The 19328-nt window shown below is 46.2% G+C and overlaps 1 protein-coding gene across 7 annotated transcripts in view; it reads right to left on the bottom strand.

The window, feature by feature from the left end:
• The window catches only part of AGAP2 (ArfGAP with GTPase domain, ankyrin repeat and PH domain 2), an 897926-nt gene that overhangs the window by 405860 nt on the left and 472738 nt on the right, over positions 1-19328 (bottom strand). For all 7 annotated transcript variants that reach the window (XM_085600818.1, XM_085600812.1, XM_085600813.1 and 4 more), the window contains exons 4-5: positions 11286-11371; positions 1708-1849 (exon numbers count right to left, since the gene is read on the bottom strand). In XM_085600818.1, coding sequence (XP_085456944.1) covers positions 1708-1849; positions 11286-11371 — 228 coding nt within the window. The remainder of the gene's footprint in view (positions 1-1707; positions 1850-11285; positions 11372-19328) is intronic.

The raw sequence follows: 19328 nt of genomic DNA, 5'->3' as shown, positions 1-19328 counted from the left end.
TTTTGGGGGAGACACACAATTTAAGCTGTTCCATTCGTGGAAGTACTCAGCACCATGTTTTGCCACAAGCAGCACTCATCAATTCAAATACTGGTTGAATGTAGCGGTCATGCCAAGGGTGGGCACATGGCATGCTAATATTATTGTTGAAGCCGAGCTCACGTGTAGTCAATATCAACTGTTTATGGTGAAACAGAGGTTAATCAGGATCATATGAATGTTGACTTCCAATCTACCCATCAATGGCACCATCCAACTATTAGCACACTGTGCTGGCCTCAGTGTAACACCTAAACTGCCTTCACTGGTATCTTCACTGCGGCCATCATACTGTGCTGCCACTCATACCTGAAACTCCTTCTTAACGCGCAGTGGTGCTCTTTAGGTCTTCATCTCCTGCTGCACGCAGGGGGAGGTGTCCAGCTCATTGTTAATGCCCTTTGCAGACGTCCATTGTGTCGTGTCACCGTTACCACGCTGTCTTTCCCTCAGTGATGTCACCTAACTTTTCTTAATACGCTGCATGGAATCATGTCACCAGCATCACATACTCTGTGTTCGATCGCGGCATTTTCTTTTCCAGAATCAATTCAACTCCTTGTGAACATACAGTGCTGCAATGAGTGGTTTCATCTCATTTTTATCCACACGTGCTTCCCCTAAAGGATTTGTCTCATTCCACGCATGGTCTTGCCCTCAATGGTGCCATCTCACCGTGAACTGCTTGTGATGCCCTAAATTAACTCCACTGGGGACATTGTCACCCGTGTATTGTGTCATTGCTAATACACCATGCTTCAATGCTGCCATCATTTTGCTAACACACTGTGCTGCCGTCAGTGGTGTTGTGTCATTGCCACTAGGCTGTGTAGCCCCAGTGCTGTACTCTCTTTGTTTCTATCCAGTGCGACCCCTCATGATTTCACCTCAATGTTGACCTGGGGCCTATTCAAAAAAGCATTTTAGAGACCCTAAAGTGTAAGAATGAATTTAAATCTGTAGAAGTACTCACATATGAATGTACCTTTGTTAATTGACCACCAAGAGTGGCCAGAGCACTGTAGTTGTAATGCAGTCTCTCATGCAGCTTAATGCAAGCACTCGAGTGGAGTTGAAAGATACACTGACACTGCCAATAACATTAGGTGAGAGATGAGGGCCTCCCATTGGGCAGAGCTAAGACCCAAATGAAAAAGTCTCAAACCAATGGCAGAAAAAGACTGGTTGAAAATAAGCAGCGGGTGAAAGGGGTAGGCATTAAGTTCCCTCTATGTATACTCTATGGAATAGGTTTGTATGACATCTGCGCTGGATGCACCTTTCAGCAGGGGTGTCATGGATAAAACCAGCCTCAGATGTCAACAGGCTCTAGGGGGCACAGAAGTAGAGGGGTGGCCCTGATGACTTTGCATCAGTTAACTTATCGCAGTCAATGTACTTTTATTTTTTGTTTGCAGTTTTATGTAGCATAAAATTGGCCAAAGGGTGTTAGAGCGCTCAACATGAGAACGAGATTGCTCACCTACTTTTAAGCACAGGGAGATTAAATGAATTGCCTAGAATCACAAGATGCTGAGCCGACGCCGAGACTCGGACCGAGTTCTCCAGTACCAGAGCAAGCAGTCTGGCTGTAATGCGTGTGGCATATGCGTCCTCCCATGTGGAAATGGAAATCGTTCATTAAAATCAGTGTAAACGTGCCCTTACCTTGGGTCCCAACCAGGGCGATGACGATGTCGGGCACGGCGCGATAGTTGGCCAGCAGGGAGTAGTACTGGAATATGTCTTGGAAACTCGCCTCGTTTTCTAGACTGAACACGAAGATCACCGCATCCACCCAGCTCGCGAACTGCACGACAATGACAAGAGAGGAGGAAGTGAATGTCCAAACCGGCCCTAGGAAGAGAGTTAAAAGCACACACGCACACACACAAAGAAGCGCAGGCCGGCTCGAGTTACAGCGCAGTAATCTCCTGTCTGTGCGCGCGGAGGGACGCTCAATAATTCATGACGCGTCTGTGCGTGCCCGGGTCCGGACCAGACACTGAGCTCAACGGACACGGGCCTCTTCCACATCAAATCTGCATCCTCGCCCACCTGTCCTTTTAGATATTCACACTCTGAATGCAAAGTCAGCGATACCGACTGTAGTGATGGCTCAAACCATTATCCCAAACGGAAAACATCAGGGGCAGACAGGAAATAAAAAAAAACAAGCATTGGCATAGCCAATAGGTCTCGCCTTTGGGACCTTATAAGTGTTTAGCCATGCAACAGTTGCATAACTAAATACTTATAAGGTCACAAAAGCGAGACCTATTAGCTATGCCAAGCGGCCGTGTGGCCGTGAAAGTGAAAGCGATCACGATCAAACATCAAAGCGGTGAAAGTAATCGGGTAAAGCGCGGCGCGTGCGCCGCGCACATGCACTGGAGCTCTAGGCTGGCCTGGTAGCACTTTTTGGAGCCCTCTCAATAAGTCTCGCCAGACCAGCGCATGCGCTGGGTCAGACGAGACCTAAAAAACGCCAAAAAGGTTCAAACCAGTACCAGGCTGCAATATTCCGATCAGCCCTTTAGCCTGCAGCCTACCAGTGACAGTAACCCCCGTCCGGCCTGAAAGCCTTTTTGTAATCAGTCTATTAATTTCGAACTGTTTCTAACGTCCCGTCCGGCCTGAAAGCCTTTTTGTAATCAGTCTATTAATTTCGAACTGTTTCTAACGTGCCTGGAGGGACATCACATATTTTGAGGGGTGTTTTAATGTCCTCATGCACTTACCCATCTGGTCTTTTTAGTCAGATAGGCAGAAAGTTACTGTAAAATGTTTTCGAAACGCAAGGCTGCACCATATTTACAAGAATGTGGTGCAGCCTCGCGTTTCCCCCTGCGATGGCACTAAGTTTAACAACTTAGCACCAACACAGGCACCCTTGCACCATGGTGTAAGGGTGTCTGCGTGCAGGGAAGGATTGGTTATATGTAGGAAGGTGTCCCTTCCTGCACATAAACAATCCAAAAATGCCATTTGGTAACTTTCATGTGTGCTGCTTCATGCAGGACACATGAAAGTTACAAAACTGCATTTTTAAAAAAAGGTTTGTTTATGTACAGGAAGGGATACCTTCCTGTACATAAACTAAGCATGGCATTTTGCTTTTTCCATGTACGCTGCGCAAGGCAGCACACATGGAAAAAGCAAAAACAAAGAGAAATAATGCATTTCTCCTCTTTCCCCTAACTTCAGATCAGGAGTTTCCTGGTCTTAATTTTGGCGCTGCCACCCTTGTACATAGGGGCAGTGTCAAATACAATGGGTGTTGCAGTGGAACGCCCACCGAATACTTTGTGTATTGCAAGATACCATCGACTGTGTATTTTAACATTGGAATAATGCACTTGATATAGTTTGTAATGGCAGTGTAACTCTGGTTTTATAAAGTAGTGTCATCTCTTTTAAAACAGCAGTTTTTCTTATTTAGAACGGAGTGCAACGCATTGTAAAGATTTGGATACTTTAAAAATGTTAAAAACAAGTGCATTAATGGTCCAAAATGTACGAGTATGCGATGTAATTTGAATAAATTGCGGATTTTGACTAATGAGAAACTCTAAAGCACATATATTAATATAGATATATGTATCCTTTGTGTAGTGAATTAGCTGCTGTTCTTATAATAATTGTGAAAATTCCTACCCGTCTCAATGCATTGATTGCACCATTGATCATACTGTAGGTAGCGCTAACAACTGAGATCCCGGTGGTGCAGCCCTCAACAGAGAAGGCCAACTGAAGTGCATTTCCTACCACACCACGAGATAGTAAACCCAAAAGGCTGGACATCTTTGGGAAGCACCTTTTTTCCTCCACCAGCCTTGCCCAGCAGTCGGGCAACACTGCATGTCTCTTGGGCTGATACTCCCACACATTGTGGGATTCGTTGTACAGCTGCTTCGGATGCTAACCGATCATGGCCACATGATCCTCAACCAATCTCTGGTGGATGGCAGGGATGCAGTGAAGGTCGCCACCCGTGGATACTGCAGACCCCCTGGGTAGAGCAATGGCTTTTACCATAGTTCTGCGTCTCCACTCCTGTTTAAGGTACACTGGGTTCAGGGTATGTCCCGTCTTTATTGATAGACATGCCTTTCAATGGCTTCTGCATCTATTTGGCAACAAGGCTGATGTGGCATTTGAGCTAGAGCATGGTCACTGCCAGGTCCCTTAGCACTTCCCTCTTGACCTGTACACAACAGCAGTCCTTTTGCACCTACCACAGCTGTGGCAGGGGAAATTGTGCCTGCAGTACCAGCCACATCCGGTCCAGCAACCTGCCCAGCCCTTTTGAGGATGGGCCTGTGGAGCCTGAAAGAATGAGGGAGACAGCCCTGGGGTGCTGTCCAGTCCCGCGCCCCTCCATCAGCCTGAGCCTCAAAACCCCTTTAGTGTGCCCTTCTCATGTTGGTGGCAGAACCTGTCACCACCTGCCCCGATGTTTGAGAATAACATCCGACAAGTGGGTGCCTCGGATCGCGCTGAAGACTTATGTCCCGCCATTTTTGAAAACACCTTCAACCCTCCCACCACCCCAAGAATGTCTGACGGAAGACCATCTAGTCTTGGTTCAGTGCAATCTCTTTAGGCCAAAGTAACCATATAGAGGGTGCCCGCACCCAAGGAGGGGCATGAATGTTTTTCCTGCTACTTCCTGGTGCTGAAGAATGACAGAGGCTTCTACTCTATACTAGACCTGTGCCCTATCAACTACTTCCTGAAAAAAAGAGAAATTCAAGGTGCTCATATTAGCTCAGGTCATGTGTGCTCTGGATCCTGAGGGCTGGATTTTGGCACTGGACCTGCAGGATGCATATTTCTACATTGCCTTCCTGCATGCCCACAGACATTACCTGTGCTTCACCATGAGCCACTAGCATTTTCACTTCACTGTGCTCCCCTATGGCCTCACCAGCACCCCTCGGGTGTTCATAAAAGTGATGGCGGTTGCAGCCCATTTGCTGAGATTAGGGGTGCCAGTCTCCCCCTATCACGATGACTGGCTGTTGAATATAGTCTCATCTCTGATAATCATGGCCCACATCCGGACTATGGTGGACCTTCTGCCTTTGTTGAGGTTCACTATTGTTAGACCTGGCATCCATTGGCGTGGGCTCCCCAGTCATTTTGCTTCTGGCCTCCTGTTTTTGATAGTGTGCTGAACTTTGCTGGTTTTAGGACTCTGGGCACTTTACCACTGCTGACCAGTGCTAAAGTGCATATTATCTGTGTCTAAAATGTAATGGCATTTGGTTTCTCTGTGATTGGCATATCTGATTTACTAATAAGTCCCTACGCACTGTGTGTGCCCAGGGCCTGTAAATCAAATGCTACTAGTGGGCCTGCAGCACTGGTTGTGCCAACCACACGAGTAGCCCTCTAAACATGTCTCGGGCCTGCCACTGCAGAGCATGTGTACGAAGTTTTTAACTGCCATGCCGACCTGGCACGTACACCTACTTGCCAGGCTCAAACCTTCCCTTTTATTAGATGTAAGGCTCCCCTACGTTAAGTCTTAGGTAGCCCAATAGGCATGGGTACAGTGTATTTAAAAGGTAGGACATGTGGTTTTCAGTTTTAAATGTCCTTGTAGTGAATAACTGCAAAATTTGTTTTTCACTACAGCAAGGCCTATCTCGCTCATAGGTTATCATTAGAACGGCTTTGTAACACTTAGCAAAAGTATCTTTCAATTGGGACCTGATAGAAAATTGGAGTTTGGTGTCTCTGGACTCACAATTTAAAAACACATATTTTTGCGATTTTTCTTTTTTTTAAATTATAGGTCTGAAAATACTACTTTTAGAAAGTTAATAGAACTACACAAGGTTCGGCCCATAATTAGTAAGGCTAGGCCCTAGTAATAAGAAGAACAACATAAATTAGAATATAAGAAATATTTGGAGAAAAAAAATTGCTGTGGATCATAACGTGTGGGATCTCATGAGTGAATGATTTTATGAAAATGTATCAGTTTTGTCATTTGTGTTGTTGTTCTTCTTCTTACTTTTAGAAAGTTGTCATTTTCCTACTTTAACCATTCTGTGCCACTGACTTTCCCTAGAATACACATCTGGGTTGGATGATAGCTGAGCTTTGTGAATTCACTATAGACAGTCACACACAAAGGGAGTAGATGTGTGCCCTGCATATGCTGATAGATACAAAATTGATGGACGGAATGCAGAACAAATCAAAACATTCAACCCCAGTCAAGAGTTCTGGGTTAAATCCATCATTCTTTTGCTCACCATGCCACCCCAGTTTAGACCTGGCTATATGCAAATCAGTCTTGACCCTGACACATCACCAGGCTGATGGGTCTTACTTAGCTAGAGTGGTGGGAGGAGTTGACACTTAAACCTGAATAGGTCTGTGCCTGTCCACACACAAAGAGCTGCATACCCCCTGTAGTGTGTCTGGAGCCAGGGCGAAGAAAGGTCAGGGTCTTGTGCACTACAAAGACCTTTCTTTGAAGTCTCCCTACTTGAAAGGCTAAAATTGGTATACGTACTGGTCCTCTGACACTATATACTCAGAACACTTCTGGACTGAAGCATTCTGCCAAGAAGTAGAGCTGTTGTGCTGCCAGGAGGGACTGCCAGTTTGAAGCTGGCTTTTCTGTGTTGGCTTCCTGCTTGCTGCTTCTGTCTTGGTAGTGAGAGGACGGGACTTTTCTCTCTGCATCCTACTTTCCAAAGGTTCTCCAAGGGCTTGAGTTGAGCTTGCCTACTGTTGGTAGTCTTAGGGCTATCAAAGACTTCACCACCAGCACCTGGGCTCCTCTGTTGAGAGCCCTTCTCTGCCAAGGGGTGCCAAATCCATTTCCCGGGCCATTGGAAGTGAGTTGCAGCGCTAAAAGAAAGCAATGACTTTAAACGCCTCTCTGGAAACGGCGCCACACGCTGACACCGTGCCACTGCCAGCACCGGAGCAGTGGTCTTCGCTGAACGCAACGAGCATGCCTCTGAAGAAATCGCCACAGAGGAAGTCCCAAGTACTGAGTCACCGAAGTCTGCAGCACCCGTCTCTGACCCACTGCCACACCAGTGACCTTGTGGTGTGACATCGATACTGTGAACTCAACACCTTGCAGCTTGACCCTCGATGCTTCATTGGCAATGCACCGCTAGCAGAACTGATATCCGCAACACCTACCCCCTCCTCGTATCATCCCCAGGCATCAGTGGCTCAATGACTCTACACCACCTCCAGGAACCGATGCCTCACTTGATTCAGTGACGCCTTACCCCCATTGTGCAAAGCATCATCCCCGAGCGCCGAAGCATCAACGACGTACATCGCAGTTTGGAACAAACACCACACCTGCCTACACAACAACCCACCTTCCTGGCATCCTGCACCCTCTGATTCTCAATGTTTCTAAGGTACTGTACTGGGGGGGGTCCTTTTCGGTTGGCCTTAATTTGTGGATTCGACTCTGTCATGCACGTCGAGATAGCCCTGACCGGAGCTATTGTGTTTCTGAGCTCTATAACTGCATTTAACTGAAAAATCCACATCTTGACTTGATAATTTCGGATTTTTGTTGTTTTACTCAGATTAATAGAGGCTATTTTTCTGGAGTACTTTTGTGGTGTTTTCACTGTGTGTGTGTGTGCACAAATACTTTACACATTGCCTCTTTAGTTTAGCTTGACTGCTCTGAGCCAAGCTATCAGAGAGTGAACACAGGTAAACTTAGTGTATACTACACTTACCCTGACTAGGATTGTGGGGCCCTACTTGGACAGGGTACATAGATCTGCCCACTGGAGATCCCATTTATAACAACTATCAATATGCAAAAGTTGCACCTGACTACCCTTCAGACACTCCCTTTCATCAGAGCCATTCTGGAAACAGTGCTTCTTCCACGCCTATCCTACGGAATGGAGAGTCCGGGATATTCAAGCTGTGAGTCCGATGTTTCAGCCTATATCCTGAATTTTTGTGCGACTGACACCACTGGGTCTCATGGCCTCCTGTATCCTGCTGGTGAAGCATGCACACTGGCATGTGCAGACTCTGCCATGGGACCTGAAATCCCAGTGGATGCATCATAAGGGGAGTCTCTCTGAGATGGTCCAGATATTGAAGGGAACGGCAAAAGATCTGCAGTGGTAGCTGATGAACCACGATTGGGATAGTGGAAGATCACTCTTACTTCCCCACCCAGAGTTCACAGTAGTGACAAATGCATCACTCCTAGGTTGGGGCAGCCAACTGGGAGAGGTGGAGATCATAAAACTTTGGTCCCTAGCAGAGTCCCATCTCTACATTAATCTTCTGGAGCTGAGGGCGATTCTCTTGGTATATCAAAGGAAAGCTGGTTCAGTTGTTCTTGGACAACACAACCGCCATATGATACTGCAACAAACAGGGCGGGGTGGGGTCGTGGATCCTGTGCAAGGAGGCTCTGTGTCTCTGTACGTAGCTGAAACTCAGGATATTTTCCTGGTCGTACAACACTGTAGTGAATGAGCCACTTTTGTGGTCTGACTCCCTATGATGACCCTCATCCACCACCATTTTGTACTGACTTAAGTGTGTTATGTTACCCTAGCCTTAATGTAGGATGGGTTTGCATATGCCTGCCTCTCTTCTGTCCTGTAAACGGTACATACCTTGGTCCAGGGGAGATCTGAGCATTACAAACACCAGGAGGAATCTCGAAATGCCAGGGCATATGAGCTCAGCTGTGTTGCAGATCACAAATGGCGTCTGTGCAAGGTCTCTTTTGAGACTGGGGAGAACCTTGGTTAAATCTATTTGCCACTGCCGAGAATGGGCAATGTCAACATTTCTGCACGCTGGAGTTTAGATAACGGCGCTCACTCAGAGACGCGTTCAGCCTTGAGTGGGACTCAGAACACCAGTATGCCTTTCTGCTGATACCACTATTGCCCTGGGTTCTCAAGAACATCAGGAGTGACCAGGCCCAAGTCATACTAGTGGCTGTGGATTGGGCATGGAGAGTATGATATCCCGAACTTCTGAGCATGAGCATCTTTCCTCCAGTCAGGTTGCTTCTTCGGGAGAATCTCCTGTTGGAACAATAGGGCAGGGTCCTGCTCCCAAACCTGCACAGGCCCTACCTGCATGCATGGAGATTGAGCAGTGACAGTTGAGGGTTTTCAATATCCTTCCCAAAGTTTGTGATGCCATCTTGGCAGCCAGGCATCCTTCCACTAAAACTGTCTATGCCTGCCTTTGTGATACATTTGTGGCTTGGTGCTCCTTACTCCATGTACACCCCCTTTTTGCACCTCTTGCTGAGTTTTTGTTTGTTCTTCTTTTGCCCGACAAGACCCTGCTCTGGGAGACGTTAAAGGTTATTTGTTAGAAATCTTGGCTTTGTTGCAGCAGCCAGACCAACCCTCCCTATTTAAGTCACCCATTATGACTCCATTTTTGTAAGGTTTGCAACATTTTTTCCCTCTTACTCCTTTTATGATGCCCCAATGGGACCTCAATGTTGCCCTTGCCTTTCTTAAGTGTTCTGCCTTTGAACCCCTGCTTAGCTGCCCACTGTGGCTCTTGACTCTGAAAACAGTGTTCCTGGCGACCATTACATCGTCCAAAAGGGTAAATGAACTTCAGGCTGTGTCAGTCCAGCTTTCAAACACCAGCTTCTTTCCTGACAAACTGGTCCTTCAGAGGTGTGCCTCTTTTCTTCCGAAGGTGGTCACCTCTTTTCACATTGGCCAGAGCATTACTCTGTATGCCTTTTATGCTTTGCCTTATCTGTCCAAAGAGGACGAGAAACTCCATTGTTTGGATTCAAAAGGACTCTGTCATTCTATAACTATCACACCAAAGATCACCGGTATGAACAGTTCTTCGTTTGCTTCGCTGTAGCAAAGAAGGGCAAGGTTGTGCAGAAACGAGCCATCTCCAGATGGATAATACTCTGCACAAAAATCTGCTACACACCTACAAAGAAGCAACCTCCCCCGAAAGTCTGCGGGCTGACTCCACCAGGGCCAAGGCTGCCACTACCTCGTTAGTACGCGAGGTACCTGCCCATAGCAGCTGCCAAACTGCCAATTGGACTTCCCTCCACACATGTATGGAGCACTACTGCTTTGGCAGTCATGTCCATAGTAAAGGGGGTTCTGGCCATTTGGTCCTCCAGTGCCTTTTGGTCTAAGTGAGTTTGTATACCCACCTCCTGGAGTGTATCATTTGGGTATCTATTCAAAAGTGAGGAATCATCAGTTAGAAGTCTCTATCAGAAGAACAAGTTACTTAACTTCAGTAATGCCGTTTCTAGTAGACTCTATTTTACCGCAGATTCCTCACTGACCTTCTCATCCTCTCTATTCTTTGAACTGGGCTCTTTTTCCTAAAAAGAACCCTTAGAAACTGCATACGGGTCAAAACAGTTACATTGCTTTTTTTTTACATGGCTCAGCATTTTTGGCGTGGGATTAGTCACTAAAAAAATTTATGTCAGCTTACCGAGGTGGCACCTGTACAGGCACCACAACGTCACTTCCAATGCAGACAACGGAGACACGGAGTGTTCTGCTCCGCATAAGTATTGCTCAAGATTTTCTTGATCCAGTCTGTTGCCTGGGGAATATTCTACAGTGAGGAATCCACGGTTAGATAGAGTCTCCACCAGAAAAGGCGCTACCAAAGGTAAGTAACATGTTCTTTACTGTACACCTCCATGCTTAAATGTTAATATGTGCCTATTTAATGTGATAAAATGTGTATTCTGGGCATGTCATATGTTTCCTAAAATGCTAAGCAAGCTGTGATACAGTAGTTGTGCATGGTGAATAATATACTAGTCATTTGTGGTGAAACAAGTTAAATGATGACCATGTTACAATTGTCTCATTACACAGCTGTCTGATAAGGGAGAAGTAGTGAAGGATCCATGCCAGATTCTCAAAAAAACACTGGCTAAATCAACGGTTTACACTTTATGTTAATATCTCCCTAGTGGTTACCTAAAAGTCTCACTCAGCTGTGGTACACATTGTCCTACTTTATACAACCTACCTTACTATATAACCAGCACCATCACTGGCAGTTCAGGAAGGAGTTAGGTGGCAGCTTACTCATAGATTGCTTTGTGTGGTGAACAATAGATACCAATTTGAAAGCATCAAGGATACATTTATGTAAGAAAAGCATGCCATTTTCTTGTGGTTCTGCACACTATCTGTAGCTGAGTGGAGGCCCTCAATGCTGCCTTGGTATTAGGAGTTTACCTTTGCATCAGGAGCTTCCCCTTCTTCTCGGATCAACAAGAGATGACTTTGCCCATCCACCACTACTTCCTTCTTGAACTGTGCACCTTCAACGAAAAGGAATAAGCAAAAACAAAGGTCACTCCTGGTGAATATGTGCCCAACAGAGATGACCAGGCAATCCACCATATTCTCAATAGTTTGATTCCTATTCTTTCTTTGGTTTGGTGGGTAACAGGTTATATCACATAATCACTTTCTATGCAAATAATTGAATAGCTAGACCGATAGAACCTATTGCCACTGATCGATTATCAGTGTTCAGCAACCGCACTACAGAACTCCGCTGATTTACAGCTTGAATCATGCTATGTTTATCCAATTAATTGAAGTGAATAAAAACTCTGGGGTAGAAGTAACATTAAATGATAGTGCTGCCAGAATGGATCTCATCCAAAACAGTGCCTTACAACTCATGACAACTTCCCAAATTCCACCTAAGTTTGGGAAATAAATAGTAGACTATACAAAAGGTCTTTGGCAGAGAAATGCTGTATCAGTCTCACCTGCAAAAATCAGCAAAGGAGTAGCAAACTCAGTCAGAAATCCCTCTTGGCTCTGAAAGGTTGTTAGGGCTCGGACAGCTAGCGACATGTGAGGTAGGAAGGGGTAGAGCCGGGAATGGGTGTTATCATTAAAAAGAAGGTAGGACTTTTGGGCACAGGCCACGAAATACTGGAATCAACGTAAATTCTTCTACATATTTTGTCCAGCATCAAACCAATGTCAATAGGAGTTTTGCTGATTTGATTTGTGCCTGTCAGTGGCACTAGGCCAAATCACACAATTGGAGTTGCATTTTCATAAGAACAAGTGGGGAAATGCTGGGTGGTAGAAATATTGTGGATTCCTGCTGATTCTGAAAGTTTATGTCACAGAAATGCAAGGAAAATGTGCGATTTTAGGCAACGTTTGAGGTTTGCAGGACATTGCTGGTGAGAAAGTGTTGTGGTATCCACCCAAGGCACACCACCCTGGGCTCCCCTGGATGTCTAGTTTTCAGAACTATCAAGGTGTGGTAGCATTCCCTGTGTGGCTGCCGAGCCTGGGTCCAAACACTGGAGCTACCTCTATTGGCAATTTCTCCACATTGCGTTTTGGGGCCTTTTGTATCATGGACGCTAGGACCGGCCACACAGGTAGGGTAACATTTGTAATTGTCAAAAGTGGGGGAAGGCAGGGTGGTAGGAATTTTGTGGATCCCTGAAGATTCCGGATGATTGTATCACAGAGAAGCAAGAAAAAGGTACAACTTTAGTCAAAATTTGAGATCTGCAGGGCATTGTGTGGAAGAACATGTCATGGGATCCACACAAGGCACACCATCTTGGACTGCCTCTGGTGTTTTGTTTTCAGAAATGCCTGGATTTAGTAGGTTTCCCCAGGTGGCATCTGACCTGAGCCTTAAAAGTGCAGCCATTCAACATTGAAATAGGATAATGCTAAGACTTATCCCAACTCTGCTACCCATATGTACAAAAAAAAGCATCCAAAAATGAATTATCCATTCTTGTCGAAAAGATGGGGATCCTTAACCCCCAGGGGGACAGAAAGACTGTTTGGGTCATATTGGAGGTGGAGACTAGGCCCAATGTGTGGATGTGTGGGCACGCTAACTCCCTGCTATCTAGTGGGCTTTACGCCCCTCCTAACGGGGCAAATTGAAGTTAAAGACCTCTTATCTGTTACTTGGGAGGGGGCAGAAAGACTGTTGCGGGGCATTTGTGGGGTGGGGTTAGGCCAAATGCCTAAGTGGGCTACCCCACCCATTTATTTGCAACAAAAAAAATAACCCTGGTGTCTGGCTTTCTTCCCAACCCCCCTCCCCTCTCCCCCCAGAGGGCAGAAAGACTTTTGGGCCTAGGGGCAGAGAGGAGCATTAGCCCATTTCCAGGGAGGGCGCCTCCCCCTCTAAATACACTGCCTAGTGGTGTAGTAGGCTGTTTGACCTCCAATGGGACAGATTGGAGTAATACATCTCCCAGGGTGGCAGAAATACTTCTGGGGGTTATAGGGTGGGTGAGGGCTACGCCGAATGCCTGGGAGGGCCACCCCACTGATTTATCCATAAAATAAATCCCTGGTATCTAGTGGGCTTTCTGCTGCCCTGGTGGAAAGGGCAGAAATTCTTTTGGGCCTCAGGAGGGAAGCACTAGTCCACTGCCAGAGGGGTTGCTCCCCCTCCAAATATAATCCCTGGTGGTCTAGTGGGCTTTGTGCCCCCGCCAGGGGTAGATTGGAGGAAAACACCTCCTATCTGCCCCCCTTCTGGGTGGGGGCTAGACCCAATGCCTGAAAGGGCCACCCATTTTGCTGTAAAAGAAATCTCTGGTGTCTAGTGGTCTTTTTGCCTCCCCACCCCTAGGAGGTGCAGATTGGAGGTACAAACCTCCAATTTGGACCTGGGGTTGACTGGAAAGACCTTTAGGCCTGAGGAGGGGTGAGCGCTAGCCTATTGCCATAGGCTCCCCCTTCCAAATATAATAGCTGGTGGTCTAGTGGGCTTTCTGCCCCACACCGGGAGCAGGTTGGAGGAAAATGCCTCCTATCTGCCGCCAACGGGAGGCAGAAGGAATGCTATTTTGCCTTTAATAGAAATCCCTGGTGTCCAGGGGCAGAAATACCGTTGGGTCTGGGATAGGGGAAAGCACTAGCCCAGCTCGAGGGAGCAGCTCCTCCTCAAAAAAATAGTCCCTGGTGTTTAGTGAAGTGTATCTCTGATTAGGGATCGCCCTCCTGCAGCGATCTCCAAACAGTGATCCACTAGGAAAAGGTACCACTGTAAAGAGGAGAATTTCCCATTGCCAAAGATACCTCTCCCATTTGCTTCGCAGCTTGGGGGCTGAGATATGCCCCCGAGCACAGAAGCAGTGAATGTGAAATGAGCCAGTCGGCTCATTTTCTTTCACTTTCTCCAAAAATACGTCAGCATGCCTCGTGCGCCAATCCTCATTTCAGAAAAGATAACAAATTAGCCTGGGGGCTCCTGCGGCTAAAATAAATGAGGGATTTCCTGGCTCGGGTGCCAGGATGTGCTGGAGCCGTCCTCAGCACCTGAGCACTGGTGTGGAGGATGGCTCCAGCACATCAATAGAATGTGAGGGGTTAAACATATCTTACTATAATATATTGCTTAGTGGGTTGTGGGGTGGTTTTCTAACTGCTTTTCAGCCAGATTGGTTGATTAGGTTCTTAGTGCCAGCGAGTCTAGAAAAACAAATTCTAGACTGTGTTCTAGAGGAATTTTCTAGAAAATGTATCAACTATGAATCTATAGTTTTATTTTTATTTAAGTTGTATACTGTGAATGACTGGAATGAAGTGGGGCATTTTCTGGCTCTCTTCTTCCTCCGTTAGGAATAGTGGGCAGTGATGCTGACAGAGGGCTAGGCTTCTGACATGAACCTTGTGAGAAACAAAGGGAGCACATTGGCACTAGAGTCCTTCCTAGATCACTCTCAACCAGTTTGCTTTGGCCTGGATGTTCCACAACCACATGGAGCACACTGGGCCTTGCTCTTCCTGAATAGTCTCTCCCCTTGCAGGGCCAGGTAGACTCATTGCCTCTATCAGCAGGCAAGCAGACGTGTAGTTGCTTCAGGGCAGGTACACAGCGTCTCATCCATAAAGTCCAGACTTCAGATGGGAGGGTGGCTGTTAGGCATACACCAGTTGTGGTTGTTTAGCTGTCCTCTGAGCTTTCTGTGTAGCACTCCCTTACTTGGTCATAAAGGACATGGAACTGGAACTAAGTTAGGTGGTGTTGGTCTCATTTTTATACACAACTTTTAGTTATGGAATATGCTCTGCTTTCTCGAATTGTGCAAACAGTTTGGGGTGGTTCTCATTTCGCGTGCCCTCTTCAGGCTGTTTTCCAGATACAGACTTTGTATAGAGCAGACTTCTCCAACGAGTAGCTTGTGAGCCACTGTAGCTCTTTATCTACCTGTGGGCAGCTCTCCTCTGTTCAGCCTAGCCTATAAAATTAGAAGCTAATGCTTCATTGAATTAATTTACGTACCAAACTTGAAAAGCATGTATGTGAGACGAAAATGTGTGCATTTTTAGACCTCAAAAGCGGAGGCTGGAGAAAAATGGTTGCATTTACAAAATATATTTAAAACTGATATTTGAGTATGAAATCATGCAGCATTGGGGAGACTTGTAATCAATATTATTACTTTGGTGCAAAGGGCATTGCTGTTATGGCTGTTCTGTATTACCCTCATAGAGGAATTCCAAATTGACGCCATTTTTTACAGTGCTGTTTGAAACCCGCACCAAGGTGATCCTTGCTAGTAATCTTGCATGGGGTGGCCATTAATGTAATCTATTCTGATAGGCTCACTATTAAAACACTAATAATATAAGTGGCTTGGGATGATTTTCATTTAACATGAGTAGCTCTTATGGTAGAAAATGTTGGATACCCCTGGTATACAGTGATGCCAGTCAAAGCAGGTGGTTTTTTCCACCCTGGAGCACCCAAAACATGGGCACAAAGAGGAAAGAGGTGTGCAGGTTCTGAATCTGGCTGTCATCAGCACTCCTGTAGAAGTAATCATGGAAAGGCATCACCTAGGGACTGCCTCATCCGTCACAACAGAGTCTGCAGTCCCACCCATCTCATCCATCATATGACTGTGTTCAAGAAGACTAAGCAGCAGCTACTTGTTTACCAAAAGGCCCATAGAATTTCTAAAAATAGCCTCTCTTTTTCCCCAGCAGTGAGTGTTCTTCCACGGTCTTCACCCATTGTGTGTTAAGCCATGCCAAAGGAATCCAAACTGGATCCCACTGACTTCCATTGCTCTAGTTCATCCACGCATATGCTATATTCACTAAACATATAGACATGCACAGAGAATGTCAGCCCAAGGCCTGAGTACACACATACGAGTGAACTTTACACAGTAGACCTCAACTTAAGTGACCCAGATAAAAAGGTCAGGTCACAATATAGATTTCTCCTAACCGCAGTATGCTGCCACTACTGTTCAATGCATATAATATAACACGGACAGTGGTTCACTGTCGTGACTGTGGGTACTCTAGGTGCACCTATCAACTTGCAGCACCTTTTATAGCATATGACCAGGTTAGGCATCTGTGGACACGCTTAGATTAGCGTGATACCGGGGCAAAAATAGAAAGTTAAGCTACAGATATAAATGGAGTTGGCTACTTGGGGCAGGTAATTGTGCCTTTATGCCATGCACGGACATTTCCATCCCAACAGTGTAGAAGGAGAGTGCTCTGCAAAACCTGATGGAAGACAACTAAGTAGTCCATCAGGTAACATATAATATGTCGCAAAAGACAATACCTTAAAAGCATACTTTTCTGAAAACCTGAAATAAGGCATCCGACCACCAGACGCTTTTAAACTCAGTTGAAGCAGAATGATATGACAAGGATTCCATTAAATACGTGCCATGGAGAATAGGTGACTCTTTAAGTATTTTTGAGCGTGAAAACGTTGTCCTCAAGACTCAGATATTGGGGTAGAGAGTTCCTCCAGGAGAAGCCCTACTCATGGAAGGTTCAGCTGCCATATCGCTAGTATCTGACCATGCAGGTGGTCAAGTGACCTCTATTAACAGATCTGAGGCTACTGGTCCGATGGTTGGGGACGGACACTTATGTGAAATAATTAAGTGTTTGGCCTTAGGTCACCTTATGTACTAGACAGAGTGTCTTAAAGGGCCCTCTTTCTTTTACAGGATGCCAATGGAAGGATTTCAGACCGGTGTGATGTAATCATGTCATTTAAAACCAAAGAACAGGCACCCAGTATAGTTTCAAACTCCCTGGAGTTTAGGGAGCCACATTTAAAAGGCTCTATGCCAGCTGTTCAATAGTCTATGCAGGACATGACCATGGTGAGGATTCGTTTTTCTGGGAGAAGAATTCCTTTGCTCCTGCATAAACTTGGGAGAAATTATTTGCTTTTAAAGTAGCCATCTTGGCTTATCTAATTTAATAGCTACTGCTAATGCATTTCTTGAAACGTCATTGACTTGATTTCTCTAGGTTAGATTGTAATGTAAAGAGAACCTATTTTTGATGACATTACAGTCTGCGGTGTGGGTTCCTTGGATCATGAGTGTAAGCACCCTTGAAACTTTTCAGACAAGTCCAGTCAATGCAAGAACATTTTTGACAGTAAAGCCAAGTCTTAGCCTCTACGTAAATCTTAGATGTCCATTAATACTACTCCTTAGGGCTTAGACGCTGTTGGAGAGCGTTTCACATTTTAGGTGCCCGGTGGCCCTATTTCCAGACTACAGAGTATCAGAATGTCAGAAAGAGTTTTGGGTCTCTTAGTGAACAGGACACATGGATAATAAGTGTTGGGTGTTGATCAGCCACGCAACGCCCATTGGGCTCAAAGAGCTTCAGCCCCCCCCCCCCCCCCCACCCTCGTGTGTGTCAGACCAGCTGAGACAGCTTCCCGGGCACACACACAGTCGCACCCGAGCACTTCTCAGGTCTTTAAAAGACCATTTGCTTGCTAATGAGACTTTGCTGTTTTTCACCCCTTCTTAGAGCCCCAGTTTCTCCACTCTGCCTATTGCTGGAAGAATTAGCCACCCCTGAAATTTTTTCTTAGCCCCGCCCCAAAATTTGGCTGTAGTTGCGCCTCTGGTGTTGATCGCCTGTTCCAGAGAGAGTCAATACAGCAGTCAGAGGCTTGGTAAGATACTGTAACATTGCCATATCAGCAAGAGTTGGGTTCTCACATTGTTCTTTTTCTGAAGCCTTGAAACTCCAAACTTTGGGCAGCCAGGGTATGCATACTTTTTGCAACAGCCATATGCTATGAAGACCATCACTTGGTGAGGTCTCCTCAAAGCGCGGGGCCAGCTGGACACCATGATGGTGGAATAAGTGAGAAGCAGTGTGCTGCTAGGCTGGGTGCTTCTCGCTCTACACTTGTAACCGGAAGCAGCATCAGATACCACAGAGGTCTAGGCGGGATGTTCGGTGACAAGCAGCCCGTTGCAAACATCTTGAACCAGAGGGGGAAACAAATATGTTTGGAAGGAGATGGGTTGGAGAACGGGGTTTTTGTTAACATAAGTAAGATGTTTCAGCACCAAAAAAACCTGAATAATTTAAAAGATCCCCTACATTCACACTTGTAACTCTTCTATTTGAAATTACGTTATAATAACTTCATGTAGTCGCCCTGCCTCCCACACCAGCGAAGTGTGACTTTGTTCCAATTGGCTGGGGATGTTACCGAGCAGGAACGGGGAGCAAATGTTGCGTTTGTTTTCTTTTCTCCATAAAGCCGGAAAGGAAATGCCTCCGTTCGATGACTCACTTTTCAGAACAGTTTGAAAGCAAATTAATTGCCCGCATTGGGTTCTTTTCATCGCACAAAATCAGATTGCAGTGCGCAGAGAGGGCTCTCACTGGGGGAACAGGCCCCGCCTGTCGTATTGCGGCACTACGACTCTGTGCTTTCAAGCTGACAGGAACAGTGCTTTTCATCCCTGCCACCCGAGTTAACAGGCAAAATAATACCCTTTGTGCTGCGGCATCAAACAACCAAACCTAGAGGGCGTGAATAAACAACACATGTGCAGTGCAGTAACAAAAGTCCCCGCAGTCCACGTGGTGCGGGGAGGCCCCAGAGGTTCGGCCCCCGCGCTCCAGCCCCCCACCTCCCCACCTCAGGCACAGTGCACGGGTTTCGGCTGAGAGCTCATGACTGCGTCCGGAGCACGGGTACCCCCTCTGGAGTGTCTTCGGCCCTAGGCCTACATACAGCACAAATGACCACAGCAGTAGTTAGGTACTTGAACTGGCCTAGGGCACGTGCGCCTGGCCCATTTTATTTGCAGGGTCACCTGACAGGTGACGCCTGTGATGGGTGGGTGTATGGTGTGGGGTGCAAACAGACAGAACACTAGAACGTGTCCAGCAGGATACTACATCCCTCCCAAATTTTAATGAAAAAGATACAAACGAAAAGTCCAATCTATGAAGAAAAAC

This window comes from Triturus cristatus, chromosome 4_2 (genome assembly GCF_964204655.1).
Source record: "Triturus cristatus chromosome 4_2, aTriCri1.1, whole genome shotgun sequence".
In the NCBI taxonomy this organism is placed as follows: domain Eukaryota; kingdom Metazoa; phylum Chordata; class Amphibia; order Caudata; family Salamandridae; genus Triturus; species Triturus cristatus.
Note: the sequence above shows the minus strand (reverse complement) of the source record. Positions and strands in the feature narration are given on the sequence as shown.